The 16,129-nt window shown below is 41.5% G+C and overlaps 1 protein-coding gene across 2 annotated transcripts in view; it reads right to left on the bottom strand.

Annotated features, from left to right (window-relative positions):
* WASHC3 (WASH complex subunit 3) overlaps nucleotides 1–15,382 on the bottom strand; it is a 32,655-nt gene extending 17,273 nt beyond the window's left edge. For both annotated transcript variants that reach the window (XM_065402122.1, XM_065402130.1), the window contains exons 1-5: nucleotides 15,199–15,382; nucleotides 12,627–12,725; nucleotides 8,630–8,695; nucleotides 6,646–6,777; nucleotides 2,254–2,364 (exon numbers count right to left, since the gene is read on the bottom strand). In XM_065402122.1, coding sequence (XP_065258194.1) covers nucleotides 2,254–2,364; nucleotides 6,646–6,777; nucleotides 8,630–8,695; nucleotides 12,627–12,725; nucleotides 15,199–15,249 — 459 coding nt within the window. In that variant the 5' untranslated portion in view covers nucleotides 15,250–15,382. The remainder of the gene's footprint in view (nucleotides 1–2,253; nucleotides 2,365–6,645; nucleotides 6,778–8,629; nucleotides 8,696–12,626; nucleotides 12,726–15,198) is intronic.
* Between the last annotated feature and the right edge of the window lie 747 nt (nucleotides 15,383–16,129).

The following is a 16,129-nucleotide window of genomic DNA, read 5'->3' as shown; positions in this document are numbered from 1 at the left end:
CAAAGTGTTCCAAATAGCTTGTAATAAACTAGCCATAAACTGCCAATTTGTTACTCAAAAAAATATCAAAAGAAAATTTCTGGGACAGCACTGAGGTCTGGTGGTAGATCCCAAAAACTGCACCAAGTTTGAATCTTGAGTGCTTTGCTTGCAGTTAATTCAACTGCAAGGAAGAAGGGATGAACTGAGTGATTGGTTCTGTAATTCACATCTCTAGGACCTCTAGCAAAACAGGAAAAATCAGATTTACATTAGATATTTCAAATGTATATAAGTAGAGGAAAAAAATCTAAGAATTGTTCATGCCCTATTTATACATGAAGTGCCAACAAAAATGGGGCTTCTGATTTTAGGTTTAACACCAATAAAATATAAAATCAGGGGTGTCTATCTTCTACAGTTTTGCAATTTGATTGATTTTTTTTAAACTTGCCTACCCATAAAATCTCTGGTGTAGTGGTACCCGTGTTGCATCTGTGTGATGGGGTATTCAAAAAAATAAATAAATATCAGTACTTATCCAATAAAACACAGAAAAAACAACAATAGAAATGGTTACTTGTACCTAAGGGCAATCATATGACTGTGGGAATGTGATTTCTAAAGTGCACTAATGTATTACACATCAGTTGGTGCATGCAGACCCCACTGGTGCGCACTAAAAGGTCACATTACAAAGAGATTACTTATTACCAGTGTACAAAGAGAAAGCTCCCCAAAATCTCAATTTTTGGACATCTACAGAGAACTCAAAATTGTTAACAATAAACCCTGAAAACCCCCCAAAATAAAAATCCTAAATAAAAAGGTATAAAGCCTAAATTTAAGATGTCTGATTTGTAAAGTTTATACTTTGTTCTTAAGGGAGATGGGTTTCTCAGGTGGTAACTAAACCAAAGGTGTGAAATTTACCACAGATGTTCACAATGGCATGTCAGCAACTACTATTTTGCACAGAGGCTCTGTAAGCACATCAATGCTTGGTGTTGAACAACACCCACAAGACTCATTTGCATCATTCCCTCATAAAAAGTGAAGCTCTATTAATGATACCACTGTAACAGAAAATTAAGCAGAAATGTGCTCCAGTGCACATGGCGGATATCTGAATAGACAAGTAAATAGTCTAGCAGTTTTGGATCCATAACTAGATCTAGTGTTACGCTTTACTTTGCCTGAGATCATAAGATTTATTCTAGCTTTTATAAAGGTATAAATTGAGCTAAGAGGCTTATGTCACAGCAAATGCAATACATATGAATATTCAATTGATTATAACAGTTTTCTGCAAGTTAAAGTCGTGAGGAGCACTTGAGTTACAATTGTTAGAAAAATAAGAGAGACCAGTGAAGTGTTCCCTGGGAGGGAGGAACGTAAGAGCAGGAATATACTTTTCCTTTCACTATAGCATTATTCTCGTAAATTTAAGAATAATTAGTCTATTACATATGTAATCTAAAACGGTGGTTTTCAAATGGGGCCACTGGTGCTCAGTGGAGCACTTACAGGTCAAATGGTGCTGGCTCCTCTGTTTCAAGTTGTTTCTAGACTTTTCATTACTAAGAGCAGCCTGGACCACTTGATAGATGGGGCTGAAAACACGGAGCAACAGCCAGACTATTTGCCTTCACATGGAATCAATGCTACTTAAGGGGAAGAGGAAACCAGAGCTATCAGTGAGACAGGAGCTGCCAGACATCAAGAGAGAAATACCCCAGGATAAAGAGAACCCAGCTGCAAAGCAGTATGTATGTCCACAGTAAAGGGAGAAAGAAAAATAAACAAGAGGAGAGAGGAACAGAATGGGTGAGGGACAGATGAAGAGCAAAAGTAGACTGATCCCCCCACAAAAAAAATAATAAAAGAGTTAAAATATATACATTTTCCTATTACCTTAACACTTAATGCTACCGTAGCTGTCAGATCTTGCATGAATGGGAGAGGTGAATAACAGAGGTGATGATCTACAAGATACTCTATTCAGAAGCAGCCCACATTAAAACAATGTTTGAGAACCCTCAGTCTAAAGTGTGAAGGGCTGAATATTTTCCCAACTTAATTTGTGATATCCTATCTGCCCTTCAGATAGGCGCAACAGTCAGAAGTTACCATAATAATAAGTTTGTGTAAATTAGGAAATCTCTGGAAACGAAGAAACTATCAGTTATATTCATATATGGCTACATAACAGTTTCATCATAAAAAATGTAAAGGAATTTCAAATGAAACTAGAGAAAGAACAAACAGGCTTACCACTTGAACCATTTTGAGATATCTGGCATATCTTGGATCCTTGGCTACAGTCATGACATTTTCTGCTGCTGCTTCTGTTTTCTGTTGTCCTATCTCATGTATGTTATTCTGCTGTATACAGAGAACACTGTATGTAAATCTTGAGCAACAACACGGACCAGGAGTACACAAGTAGAGTTCAGCTAATAAGATTTGGGAGTAAGGTAAAATTATCTCCTCTTTGCCCCAATGGGCAGACTATAGACTTCTACATGTACACACATTGCCACTTGGGATTACTTTCATTACAGTGTTTGTCACAATATATTTTTGAAAGAGAAATTGTTTTCAATAGCATAAATTTAATTACATTCAAAGTTTGTGTGTTAAAGAAGTCATGAAAAAGCTATCAGGCTGATGATCAAAAGCAATTCTGCTTCACTCAAACAGCTTTATTACATATCATCCAGTCAATTCAAAGTACAGACCTCTTCCCACTATTAGCTCCCAGGAAGGAGAACTGCAGAGGACAAAAATGGCAGAGGGTTCCTGCGAACACTGCAAGATAGCCCTAGGGACACTGTGCGATGCTACAGCTCATCAGGTATCTCCTGAAAGGAGGGAGGGCTAGGGATGTATTTGGATTATTCTTGTGTTGTGCTGCAATAGAAAGAAGCCCAGAGAAGAAGCAGGAGGTCTGAAGAAGCAGATCTTAACTGCCTGCAACAGGGGCCCTGGGCTGAAACCGAAGTTCTCTCTAAGCTGCGTGGCTGTGCAGCTGCCTATTAAGCGCCACGCAGGCGCTCAGGGCTGCGGCGCAGAGAGAGGCCTCTTCCCAAGCCCTGGACCTGTCCCGGCGTCCCTCCCCAAGCTCAGCCAAGCCCCGGCCCTGCCGCGGCCAGGGGACAAGCGCCCCTCCCCTGGCCCAGCCCCAAACCTGCCGCGGCCGGGAGACAAGAGCCCCTCCCGCAGCCTAGTCCCGAACCTGCTGCGGTCAGGGGACAGGCGCCCCTCCCCTGGCCCCGACCTACTGAGGCTAGGTGCCCAGGTGCTGCTGCAGGGAGAGAGAGCTGCCCACCGTAGACCCCGGGAGTCCCACTGCACCCCAAACCCCTCATCCCCAGCCCCACCCCAGAGCCTGCATCCCTCACCCCCTGCACCCCAACCCTCTGCCCCAGCCCTGAGCCCCCTCCCTCACTCCAAATCTCCTGGCCTCAGCCTGTCACATTAATTTTATTATGTGCACTAACATGGAGGTGATGTGTCACACATCACTTCCATATTGGTGCACATAACAAAATTCATTCCACACATGGGTGGGAAAAATTAGAGGGAACACTGGAACCCTGGATAGAGGGAGACTGGGTTCCCCTTCAAGCCATCAACAAAAGGTCCAGGACCTTCACCAGGCAAGGTTCATGAGGTCTAGTGGGTCTAGAATCTCGCTTTAGTTCTAGCACATGGCTGCTGGACTATTACTGGACTGGACTCAATTTTACCTTAAAGGTGTGAGAATAAAAAGTGACCTGGCTGGAGGGCAGAGTCACAAGACAAAGCAAGCTGACTGGGGGTATATCTACACAGGGATGAAAGATACATGGCATGGGCGCGGCTGGCCCAGGTCCGCTGACTCCGAGTCATAGGGCTAAAAATTGCTGTGTTCATGTTCAGGCTTTAGCCTGAGCTCTGGGACCCTCCACTCCTACATGGTCCCAGAGCTTGGTCTCCAGTTTGAGCCCGAATGTCTACACCGCAGCTTCACAGCTCCAGAACCTGAGCCTTGCGACCTCAAGGCAGCTGACCCAAACAGCCACGTGGTTTTTTTATCCCTGTGAAGACCTGAACGGTGGGTGGATCAACAAGGCTATAGAGAGGAAAACCTTGACACCACCACATCCAGCCACAAGATGGGTGCACTGACTGGTGAGTCACTTTGTCACAGTCTGAATCAAGGACAAAGCTACACAAGTTTCTGAGAAGCTTACATTATAGGTAAGGCCCTGTACAAAAATCACAGTTGGCAGGTGGCAGAGAAATTGTGAAAATGCCCCCAAACTATAATCTTTAAAAAAAATTTAAAAGCAAATGTCTACAAACTCTTTAATACAAAAAATTAACTTGGCTAGTCAATTTCAAGGACAGAACGAATTTTACAAGTAATGTCAGTTAATTTGGACTAAGGTTACTTGTAAAATTCATTCCATCCTTAGCCCTAATTACAGGACATTAAGATGACATTTTCAGTTGCCAGATGCCTACTTGATGCTACCCCTTGGACTTGGCTCTGACACCACCACCAAAGTGGCAGTGGCTCATCATCAGAATCCTGAGATATCTATCTAGCTCATAATTTCCCCATGTTGTACTTTTTACCTTTAATGGATAAGAGTAAAATGGTAAATTTTTAAATTAGGTAAAACATTTTAATTGCTATTTGAGTAATCTGTGTAGCACCCTCTAGTGGTAAAATGTATAAACTACCTTTTTTTATTAAACCCCTGTGCCAAGTGTTTGAAAGTCATATTATCAGCAAGTGACCATACATACTAGAGAATCAACAAAGATTGGACACAGCTAGCTTTTAAAGTAATAATTTGACAGTTGTGTCAGAAATTTTAAAACAGTTTGTAAAATTTCATTGATATATCTGTTTAACATTTAAATATGTATTGTTCAGTTAAACATAAGGAATCTTAACAGTAATATCCATTACACATAATGAGAATACAAAACCCACAATACCAGATTAAAGAAAAATTCAAAATCTTTAAAAAAAACTTGAGTCAAGCATATTGTTTTGTTTGTAGGAGGAATACATAGAGAGAACAAATTTCAATTGTATTTGATTAGATTTTAAAATCGTGAACATTGGCACAAATTAAAAATACTTCTTTATACTAACATACCAATAACTCCCAAATGACTCTGATTTTAGTCCTAACTTATTCCCCATATAAATTGAGTGTTCTCACTTAAAGTTATGAAAAAAATACAAAAGATTAAAGAAAGTACTTTTGGCTAATATAATTAGAACATTAGCTTTTTGCACTAATGTTTCCCTCATTTATCATTTTGATCTCCAATATTTGGACTTGGGAGGACAGAAAAAGGTTAAGCTATTAAACTCATTCTACCAGACTATGTCAAACTACACATTTGTTGTTAAACTGTCCATCTGAAGATATGAACCTGAAGCCCACTTTCAGAAATATGTAGTATTGCTTTAAAATGCAGAGTCAGTGGAAGTTTTCAGAGAAAAGTTGAAAAGAATGGCTAATTATTGACTGATTGTGCAGTATTGCCTAAGAAACTGTCCACGTTTGCTTCTACTTTGCTATTTCCCTTTAGGGTCAGCGTAAACGAGCAGAATGTGTCTAAAAGTGAGACAGATTATTTCATACCACAATTCTGCAGATGAATCTACAGTTACTAAATATTAATAAGCCAGGAAGAGCAACAATCTGTTGGATTTTCAATACTGCAGCCATTGTCACTTCACAGCTACTCCTGCCAAGTTTGAGACTTTATCCATGCTCTTGGCTGAGGCAAGCTATTACACTGTAATTGCTATAAAACAGAGAAGAGTGGGAGACTGAGGGTGAAATGATCAGGAAAATCCATCACTTCTCTATCTCAAAAATAAGGCAAGAGAGTCTTGCTTTGTGAAGTGGCCAACAGGAGTGCTAATTCTTAATAAACCGAGAGCATGCGTAAAGCATATCTAGCTCCTTTATGCTGACAATCATTTGTAGTAAAAGTGCTCCTCTAATAAACAGAGGATTTAATAGGGCAAGCATGCATTTGCAATAGAATGTGCTAGAAACTTGTTGGTTTCAGCTGAAAGATCAGATTCTAAAAAAATTGTAGAACTGGAATGGTGGGATTTGAAATTTTAATCTCATGCATGACGTTCCCTGACCCTTCTTACCTACCTAGTTCAAGTTGACCTTTCAATGGGATTTACGAAAAATGTAGGAAATAATTTCTCAGTATAATATTTATTAAATTACTTAAAACATAATTTAACAAAAAAGTGTAAGAAGCTTTTTAAAAAACAACAACAAACACTTCATAGAATATCAGAGTTGGAAGGGACCTCAGGAGGTCATCTAGTCCAATCCCCTGCTCAAAGCAGGACCAATCCCCAGATAGATTTTTGCCCCAGATCCCTAAATGGCCCCCCATCAAGGATTGAACTCACCACCCTAGGTTTAGCAGGCCAATGCACAAACCACTGAGCTATCCCTCCCCCCAATAACATCCCCCCACTTAAATAACATGAAATGGAAAATATATTATAGAGTTAAAGTTTGATCTGATTTTTTCCTTACACATACTTGTTCGCTCCATCTTGTTCAACCAAGAGGAAACACTTTCCAGGAAGAAGAATATTTTTTATACTTTGATACTTACTTCTGACTGAGGAGATACAGATACTGAGTGCTGATCTGTAGAGGCTTGTGGAACTGGACCATTTGTAACACTGTTCATATTTGCACTCGATACTTCAAACTTGACATCTTCCAAGCCGGGAATAGATGACAACTGAATGCAGAAGACAATTTTCAAATAAAAATTAATGGAGATATCCTATCTCCTAGAACTGGAAGGGACCTTGAAAGGTCATCGAGTCCAGCCCCCTGCCTTCACTAGCAGGACCAAGGACTGATTTTTGCCCCAGATCCCTAAGTGGCCCCCTCAAGGATTGAACTCACAACCCTGGGTTTAGCAGGCCAATGCTCCAACCACTGAGCTATCCCTCCCCCCGTGATCGTAACATCTTAAGTTTAGCCGATAACATGTATTCCTATTACCTAGAAGTCAGCACATACACCAGTCTAGCAAGAAATTCAACGGATAGTAACCATGTCAGCAAGACAATAATTTTGAGTTTCTTCATTCAGGCCTGGTCTACTAGAGTTGCGTGAAATTTTTTAGACAAATAGTTAATTCGCAAAAAGTGTGCTTCATTTGACTCAAAATTATGGTAAATCCATGTCAAGTTCACAATTATTTTGGCCCCAAAAATATTTTTCAGGACTTAGATACTGAGTAGCGGTGCCTCTCTTATAACTTTTAGCCCAGTGGTTAAAGCAGTCATCTGAGATGTGAGAGACTCAAGTTCCATTTGCCCCTCTGCCCGAGGTCGGGAAAGGATTTGAACCGGAGTCTCCCACATTACAGGAGAGTGTCTGAACCACTAGGCTACAAGATATTCTGAGGCTGGTCTCAGTGTCTCCTATTGAAACTGTTCCACTATATATAAATAAACAAACACTGGAGAAAGGACTTGAACATCCTAAGTGCGTACACTAATCGCCAGGCTAAAGAGTCATTCTGGTTCTCTTTCCTTGGACCAGTAACTACTCAATGTCATTTATAATGACAATACGTAGTCATTCATGATTGCTTAGATTCTGTAGATGTTGACAGCATTAGATATTCATCCAAGACAACCCTCCTACTCAGCCTGTACAAGCAGGATTTTTCAATGCTTCTATTTCACAACCTTCAAGAAAGATAAATATATAGATGCATAGGAAACCTTCCGCTTCTATTTAAACTTTTGCACTTCAAAGTTTGAGTTAATTCCAAACAGAGGGCCGCCTCCTAGTGAAATCAAGGGGAGTTTTGTTACTAATGTCACCAAAAGCAGGATTGGGTCTAAGTTTTATATCTTTTTTTCTAATTAATTGAAATATATTTGTAAGTAAATGACTACAAAGCGGTATCTTTTGGTCATACGGGATATACATTTTTTCATCCAAATTATATCTGCCTTCAATTTGACATAGTTTAGGCCATACTTTTAATTAAAGCTTTATAAGCCATCTAGTTACTTAAGAATAACTTTTTACTTTATGTTGAAGTTGGTGGAAACACACCCAACAATAAACAAACTAATCCACCAAGATCTAGTGACATTAACCCCAAAACCTTTACTTTAAAAGTAGATATAACAGCTAACGGAGTTAGTGTGGTATGTGCAGTTCTGGAGCAAATTACGTATTGTAATAAGGATAAAATTGTATTTAATCTTTCCATCCTCCAAACAAAACAAAAAAAACTTAACAGAAGACAGTACTAAGGATAAAACCAACATCACTTTCTACTTCATGCTGCCTGCTCCTTTGTTCCGTGTTCCACGGCTGTTTAAACTGTACATTAAGTGGTAAAGCATGAGAAAGTAAAGAGTTTGAAGCAAGTTTTGATTTAGCTTGAGCTGTAATTTAAAGTTGTCATTCTGACAATTTATTTTAATACATTAAATTCCATTACAGCACAGTTCTGATGACAGTTGTACTTCAGTGCAAAAGTCTGCTAATTATAAGGAAGTTAGACTTTGAGCATCATAAACAAAAACCACCAAAACACATCTATATATACACATACACACCTTTGCATCCAAAATGTTAAGCGTTGTTTCAATTTGTTGGATACGGAGAGATAGAGCTGACAACTTCTAGGAGAGAAAAAAAATTAAGACATGACTCAAGCACTGTTCAATGCCCTTTTAAAATCCAAAACTGGTGATGGTAAATCAAGGAACATGTAGACAAACAAGAAATATACTTCTGTCCTCAGCCTACTGAAGATGAAAATAAGTGACATGGCAACCCTTGTTAGAACAAGAACGAAGTGTGCTAACTGTACACCATTAGACACTGCTTCATTTGATTCCTATATAGCATGTGTTGGCATTTAAAGTAATTTTACTACCTACAGCTCTTTCCCCATTAATAGCAATGCTGCCAACAGGCAGTAATGGGTATATATAGAGAGTCTACATGCAAATGAGAACAATAGTTAATGAATCTTACTCAGGGTATTGGGGTAATGAAGTAGGCATACTGTATCCTCGAAGTTGCTTGCTTCAAAGAACTTATATAAAAAATGTGAAAGATAAAAGGTGAGACACATATATAAGTAACTGACATACGAGGAGGGACTAGAGGAGAAAAGAGAAAATCAGAAAGAATACAGGGAAGTGAATGGGAGTCATTTACAGTCAAAACCGTTGGTAAGCCAGAACAAACTAAAACCTTACCATGGTCCAGTTCCATCTCACAAGCAATTTTTGTATAAAGTTCTTTTAAAATGTAACCTATATTTTTAAAAAAAATTAATCCACAAGAACCGTCACTTCTTTATCTAACCATTGCCATATCTAGCTAGACCATATAGTAAAGTCGGGTAGCAGATATGTAGCATTTTGACTGCCTTCTGGCATGCTAGTAAGATTCTGCCCAGCTCATAAGCAGAACTTTAAAACCTCAAAAAATGGCAATCCTTGCCAACACTTTAGAGAAATAAAGAGGGGCAGAGTGTGACAAAAATTAGTCTCTTGACTTGTTTACAGATGAGTCTTTGCTCTTTACAATAAATTAATCTGCTGTTTATTTAGAAAAAACAAGCCACAATCATGTGATGGGGGTACATACGAAGGTAGCTACATAATATTACACGTCTTGTTTAATTTGACAAAAGCCAGGAAATTCAAATTAAGGACAGTGTCAGACTCAACTCTGAATTTCCTGGCTTTTGCCAATTTAAGTCGGGGCCTTTACATTTAATATAGTTTTTGTACTTAATAAAAAAATGAATTTATATTTCACAAAATACATATTTACCCACGGTTTAAAATATGTAGTTTGCACATGAGACTTAACAGTTTTTGTGTGCGCTGATTAAATATATAGTTCTGTTTTGGAAAGTGTGTATTTAATAGGCATCCTAAAGGAGATATTGAGGTCCTATGGCTTCACGGAAATCTCCTAGATTTTGGAGTACTGACAAAAATTCTATTGAGGTTGTCAAGCTGCCACAAATACCAAGAGCTTCCTCTGCTAAAAATCCAGAATTATGTTTAGTTTCTCCTCCTCAACTCTTTATGCTGGCAAAGTAGCCAAATATTACATACAAGAATCAGGCGGATGATTCAAGACAGCATTAATAGATAACAGAATCTTTCATATCTGTATGGTCAAATCCAATTTGACTAAATTGTTACCACTGGATAAGACTGTTTGGTACTCTAAAGCAAGCTAAAGGACAATCACAAAAAAGCTACTACTGACACCCTCAGCAAAAATGATGAGGCAAGAAAGCACATTGAGACTGAACTAACATCTCATCTTCAGAAGAAGCCCTTTCAGAAGGAAGACAGCTTGCATGGTGCTGCCTGTGGCTAACCAGAAAACTTTCTTGTGCTGTCAATATGGAACATTTTCATAGGCATTAAGTTCCCCTTGAAAACCTGTCACTGTCGGCTGATTTTAGCAGTTTGAAAGAAAAGAAACTAAAAACTGGCCCACATTATGCACTAACTACATGTCAATTTTTTTTAATCAAAGTAATTTTAAAGCTATAGGACAAAAACGCATCTTAAATCATTACCTTCTTTAAAAAAACGGAGTCAGAAGGAGCGAGAAAGAGAAGCAAGTCAAAAGTTGGACAGTTTGGTGATACTGGATAGTTACATTATCCAGCTATGAAGTAGGATCAGATTTATGAAACGGACCTAGTGCCCCTGCTTCAAATAAGCCACAGCAAATTTTTAATGGCTGAGCCATGCTGAAGGAGGTAATGCTGAAACTCCATCATCTTCCTCCTTACTCCCAGTTTCTTGGTAATGTACTATGTGTACGTCTAATGTAGGAGCTGGATTTTATAATGTCCCATGAGAATTAATGTATGATTTGATTTCATCCGGTCAGCCACCCTTTTTGAATAGCAGAAAGGAATGACAGACCAGAACAATCCATATGACTGATTATGGTCACCCTTTTGTTTTAGGATAATTCATAATGTCTGCTATGGTTTCCTATATGTATTACAAAGTAGGCACTCTAGTTAAATATACATTTCTTTGTTTTAAGGTTTTAGTAAGTAAGAGACAGGATCTTGTATTGTATCTATGTTAAGGAGATTAGAGGAATGTTGAGGGCCTGAAGCCCCAATGTGAATTGTTTTACTTCTAAGGTGCCACAAGTACTCCTGTTCTTTTTACTTATAAGATTTAGCAAGGCTTGATTTACAATGTATTCTGCTGAATATACAATACTGCTGTCTGTATACCTTTGAAGGTTTCTGTAAGAGATTGTTTGTGTGAATGAGGAATGCATGCATCAGGAAAAGATAAGGTGTGAAAGCCATCACAAATGTCCAGATGGTCAAGAAAAAGTGAGAGACTTGGAAAGACCAGGAGACAATCAGAAAACATGCATTGTATCCGATGCTAAACATGTTAGCAGCATTGACGACCTCAGAGGTGAGGCAGGCACCCCCGAAGGCGAGACAACAAATGGAAGATAACAATGGGAAGCCTGACAATAACCATCAAATGATAACACCACTTAAAGACTAATGATTACAGGATGACATTGCAAAATGCATGGACTCAAATGGGAATTTACAACTATAAAACTGGGGTGTTTTGCCATGGAACTGTGGGTTCAGTCCTGCAAAGCCTCAGATCGTGACTGAGAAGAGCCCAGCTCCTCACTCGTGCTCAATCTAACTGGCCATTAGATTGACTCAGGCTACAACAGACTGGCAACTATAAACATCAACTGGCAGAGGGGGGGGAGGGTGTGTGTGTGTGTGTGTGTGTGTGTGTGTGTGTGTGTGTGTGTGTGTGTGTGTGTGTGTGTGTGTGTGTGTCAAAAGCATATGCTAATTGTTGTATTTTCAATAAATGAAGTGTTTTTGCTTTCTCCTATAAAAGATCCCGTGTGCTTTGTATAGCATAACACTAGTCCTACACTATCCTCAGACTCCCAGTACCTGGAAGACCAAAAAAAACAAAAAACAAACCCCCAGTAAAGCATATAATGACACCAAAAAACCTAATCTGACATTTTTATTAGACTTTTGATTAGGTTAAATGGACTGAGATATTTATTTCACAACTCCGCACGACCACCACCACTAATGTTTAACAGGTACTTCTGTTGGCAGAAACTGCCAACAGAAAAAGGAACTGAATGGGCACGGAGAATGAAGTACCCTCTCAACCTGTGCTGGTCTCTCTATTTCATGGTTGAAACACATTGATAAGGTAGGAGATTTTGCACGCATTTGTATCATACCCGCTTTGTGGAAGACAACAGTCTCTAAGACTATCAAATCATGTAAAATGTCCAAACTTCAAGACTTAATAAAAATGGGCTATTGGCTTAGTAAAATTAGAGGTTTCTCATACACAGGTGAAGAAATCTGCACTAGTCCACTTACTCAGCCTAAACCTTAAGTGGGCAGTGGACTAATTCTTTCAAAACCAACTAATATGCATGGTCAACTGGCACTGAAAGATGCAAAAAACCAAGCAATACTATACTAGTATATGTTTATCCATGTGAAGACTGATGCAAAGTGATGCAATATGAACATACCTCTTCACAAACAGTAGAAAAGCGGTTAAGGAACTGCACTGTATGAACCACAAACTGGTTTAGAAATGCCACAGTTCTTTTCTGCTGAATAGCTGGAACCTGTAACAAGATGAAATTCAATGAAGACAAGTGCAAAGTACTTCACTTTGTAAAGAAAAATTAAATGCAAAACTACAAAGTGGGAAATAACTGGGTAGGTGGTAGTACTGCTGAAAGATGTGCAGGTTATAGTGGATCGCAAACTGTATAAGTCAACAAGGTGATGCAGTCATGAAAAAGCTAACAACATTAACAGGAGTGTTGTATGGAAGACACAGGAGGTATGTGTCCCACTCTACTTGGCACTGGGAACACACACTCAACTTGAGTACTGTGTCCAATTATGGGTATCACTCTTTAGGGGATGTGGACAAATTGGAGAGAGTCCAGAGGAGAGGACCAAAAGTGATAAAAGGTTTAGAAAACCTGACCTATGAGGAAAGATTAAAAAAAAGGGACATGTTGAGTCTTGAGAAAAGAAGAGCAAGGGGGGACGTGATAACATATTTGAAGACTGTTAAGGGGTGTTATAAACAGAACTGATCAATTGCTCGCTGTGTACACTGAAGACAGGACAAAAAGTCATGGGCTTAATCTGCAGCAAGGGAGATTTAGATTAGGGGTCCTCAAACTGTGGGTCAGGACCCCAAAGTGGGCCAAGGCTGGTGTTAGACTTGCTGGGACCTAGAGGCGAGGCTGAATCCGAAGCCCCACCGCTCGGGGCTTCAGCCGAAGCCCGAGCCCCACCATCTGGGGCTGAAGCCCAAAGGCTTCAGCCCTGGGAAGGGGGCTAAGGTTACATGCCCCCTGCCCAGGGCAGAAGCTCTTGGGCTTCACCTTTGCCCGCCCCCTGACACCCCACCTGGGCTCAGGCTTCAGTCCCACCCCCCGGGATCATGTAGTAATTTTTGTTGTCAGAAGGGGGTCATGATGAAATGAAGTTTGAGAACCACTGGATTAGACATTAGGAAAAGCTTTCTAACTATAAGGGTAGTTAAGCTAAGAAACAGGCTTCCAAGGGAGGTTGTGGAACCCCCATCATAAGAGGTTTTTAAAAACAGGTTAGACAAACACCTGTCAGGGATGGTCTAGGTTTACTTGATCCTGTTTCAGTGCAGGGCACTAGACTTGAGGACTTTGAGGTCCTTTCCAGCCCTACATTTCTATGATTCCACACTCAACAGATCAGCCAATATTCTCATAACTCTTAGCATTAGAGAAAGCAAAGTGTTTAGATTTGAGATGGTATCCAGCATTAGCTTTAGCTCCAATAGCATGACATGGCAACCATTATGGTCTTGTTATACACTAACTAGAGGCAGGAAAAGAGGCATGAGGATAATTGGAATGGTGTGATTTTAATAGCCTGTATTTCACAAACAGAGCAAGAAATGAATGCTATGTACACCATTAGAAACACATTCCCAGTTTCTGAATGGGGTTGTATAGAATCTACTTTATAGCCCTGATGACTCAACACATAAGATTTTTTGAATGGCCACTGATTTCTCACCCATGTGTTCTCTTGGGTCCAGGACCTAAAATAGAAAGCCTTAAGATATTGTAACCCTGTGGACAGTATTTCTATAGTGAGATAAGCTGCCTCACCTGTATGTGACTCAGCAGCTGGGCTTAAATTGCCCTTAAAAAAGACATTGAGTATTTGTAATGGAATAGTTTTGTTATAAACAAATGAAAAGGTTTACAAAGTTTGTTTAGCCATATTATTAACGGTCATTATCTTTCACAAGAACAGGAATCTTTTTCTTTTTAGATACCACACAGAAATACATTGGGTACCAAAGTGAAGGAGCAGAGAGAACAGAAATGGCCTAATACTGCTAGTTGGGGAGGAACTGCTTCAGCTCACAGATTTTAGCTGGGAATGAGCACAAAGGAATGACACAGGACACTGTGAAGTTGTGCTCCCCAAATAGTTTGCTACTATAGCTATTTGCCACAGAGTTTAATGACCGAAATGCAAACCAATACAGGAGATTTCCATCAGGAAATACATAGTTTGAGGGCAATATTACTTCACTGGCATGGCACACTACATACCTGCTGAAGTATAATATGCAGAAGAGTCGTGCCTGCATCCTGCACAGAAGTGCAACCACAATTCCCTAACGTTTCCCCCGTGCAAGGATTTCAAAGCCTTTCACCTCACATACATCTCAGAGCGGGGGGGGAAGGAGTCATAGAGAAAACACCAGCGACTCGCTCGAGGTGACTCTCAGGCTCCTGCTTTACAATTGAGGCTCAACTCCCCCCTCCCGCAAGGGAAACACCCCCTGGTGCGGGGAGTGAGAGAAGAGAACCACCATCGATCCGTCAAACTCAGCCCCGCCCGCGGAGCGCTCTGTTGGTGGGCGGGGTAGGGGGCTCCCGAGCGAGGATCACACGCGAGGCAGAGGGGAGCAGGCCCCAGGGGAAGGGGCTCCCCCAACTCCCAGCCCCCGCGCCGAGGAAGCTGAGGTGAAGGCAGCAACTGCTCCCCATACAGGGAAGTGGGGGAGGGGGGAGGCCATACCTTGGTCAGGTCGATGCCAGAGCCCACGAGGGGCAACCCATCCTCATCCATCCCCAGCGGCCAGAGTCAGCAGTCCGGGGGGGGAAACGGCTGAACGAAACCACCACTTCCCCCCACCAGACCCCAGCCCGGAAGTCTCCGGCACTCCGTACCGAGGTTGACCTCTACCCCCGGATACAAAACTCGCTCTGCAGGGCACGCCCGGACGCCCCTAGAGTGGGGACCGATGTTCCGGCGCATGCGCCTAGGCAAGTGGAGAACGCGGAAGAACCTCGGTCGCCCCATTGCATCATGGGAGTCGTAGTTCGACGGGGCCCTGGCGAGGCGGGAGCGGCTGTTCCAAGACAGCGCCCTGCGGGGCGGCTCTGGCGCTAGGATGGGCTTCTCTCCCCGCGCTCGGCCAGTAGGTGTCTAGAGGCGACGGGCTCGCCTGCGGGTGCATGCCCCTCCCACCCTCTCTGGCCTTCGCCTGGCCGGTCCCACGCCCTCGCCTGCCTGCACATGTTGTGGGTAGCGGGGGATCTGTGAGCCCAGGGGACCCACCGCCACCCCTTCCAATTTTATTCCAGTTCCATTTTGTAGCAAAACGAGCCTTCTCCAACACCACCAGACTAGCTGTCACGGGGGTGATAACCTAGGGTGACCAGGTGTCCGGTTTTTGACCAGAACACCCGGTCGAAAAGGGATCCTGGCGATTCCGGTCAGCACCACCGACTGGGCTGTTAAAAGTCCAGTCGGCAGTGCTGTGGCGCTAAGGCAGGCTAATCCCTACCTGTCCTGGCTCCATGCTGTGCCCTGGAAGTGGCCAGCAGGTCTAGGTGGCTAGTGGCCTGGGGACAGGGGGCGCACAGGGCTCCATGCGCTGTCCCCGTCCTAAGCACCAGCTGATTGTTAGCTGCAAGGGAAAAGCGTCATTCTATAGCTACCAAGA

Source organism: Emys orbicularis, chromosome 1 (assembly GCF_028017835.1).
Source record: "Emys orbicularis isolate rEmyOrb1 chromosome 1, rEmyOrb1.hap1, whole genome shotgun sequence".
Classification (NCBI taxonomy): domain Eukaryota; kingdom Metazoa; phylum Chordata; order Testudines; family Emydidae; genus Emys; species Emys orbicularis.
This window is presented reverse-complemented; position numbering and strand designations above follow the sequence as displayed.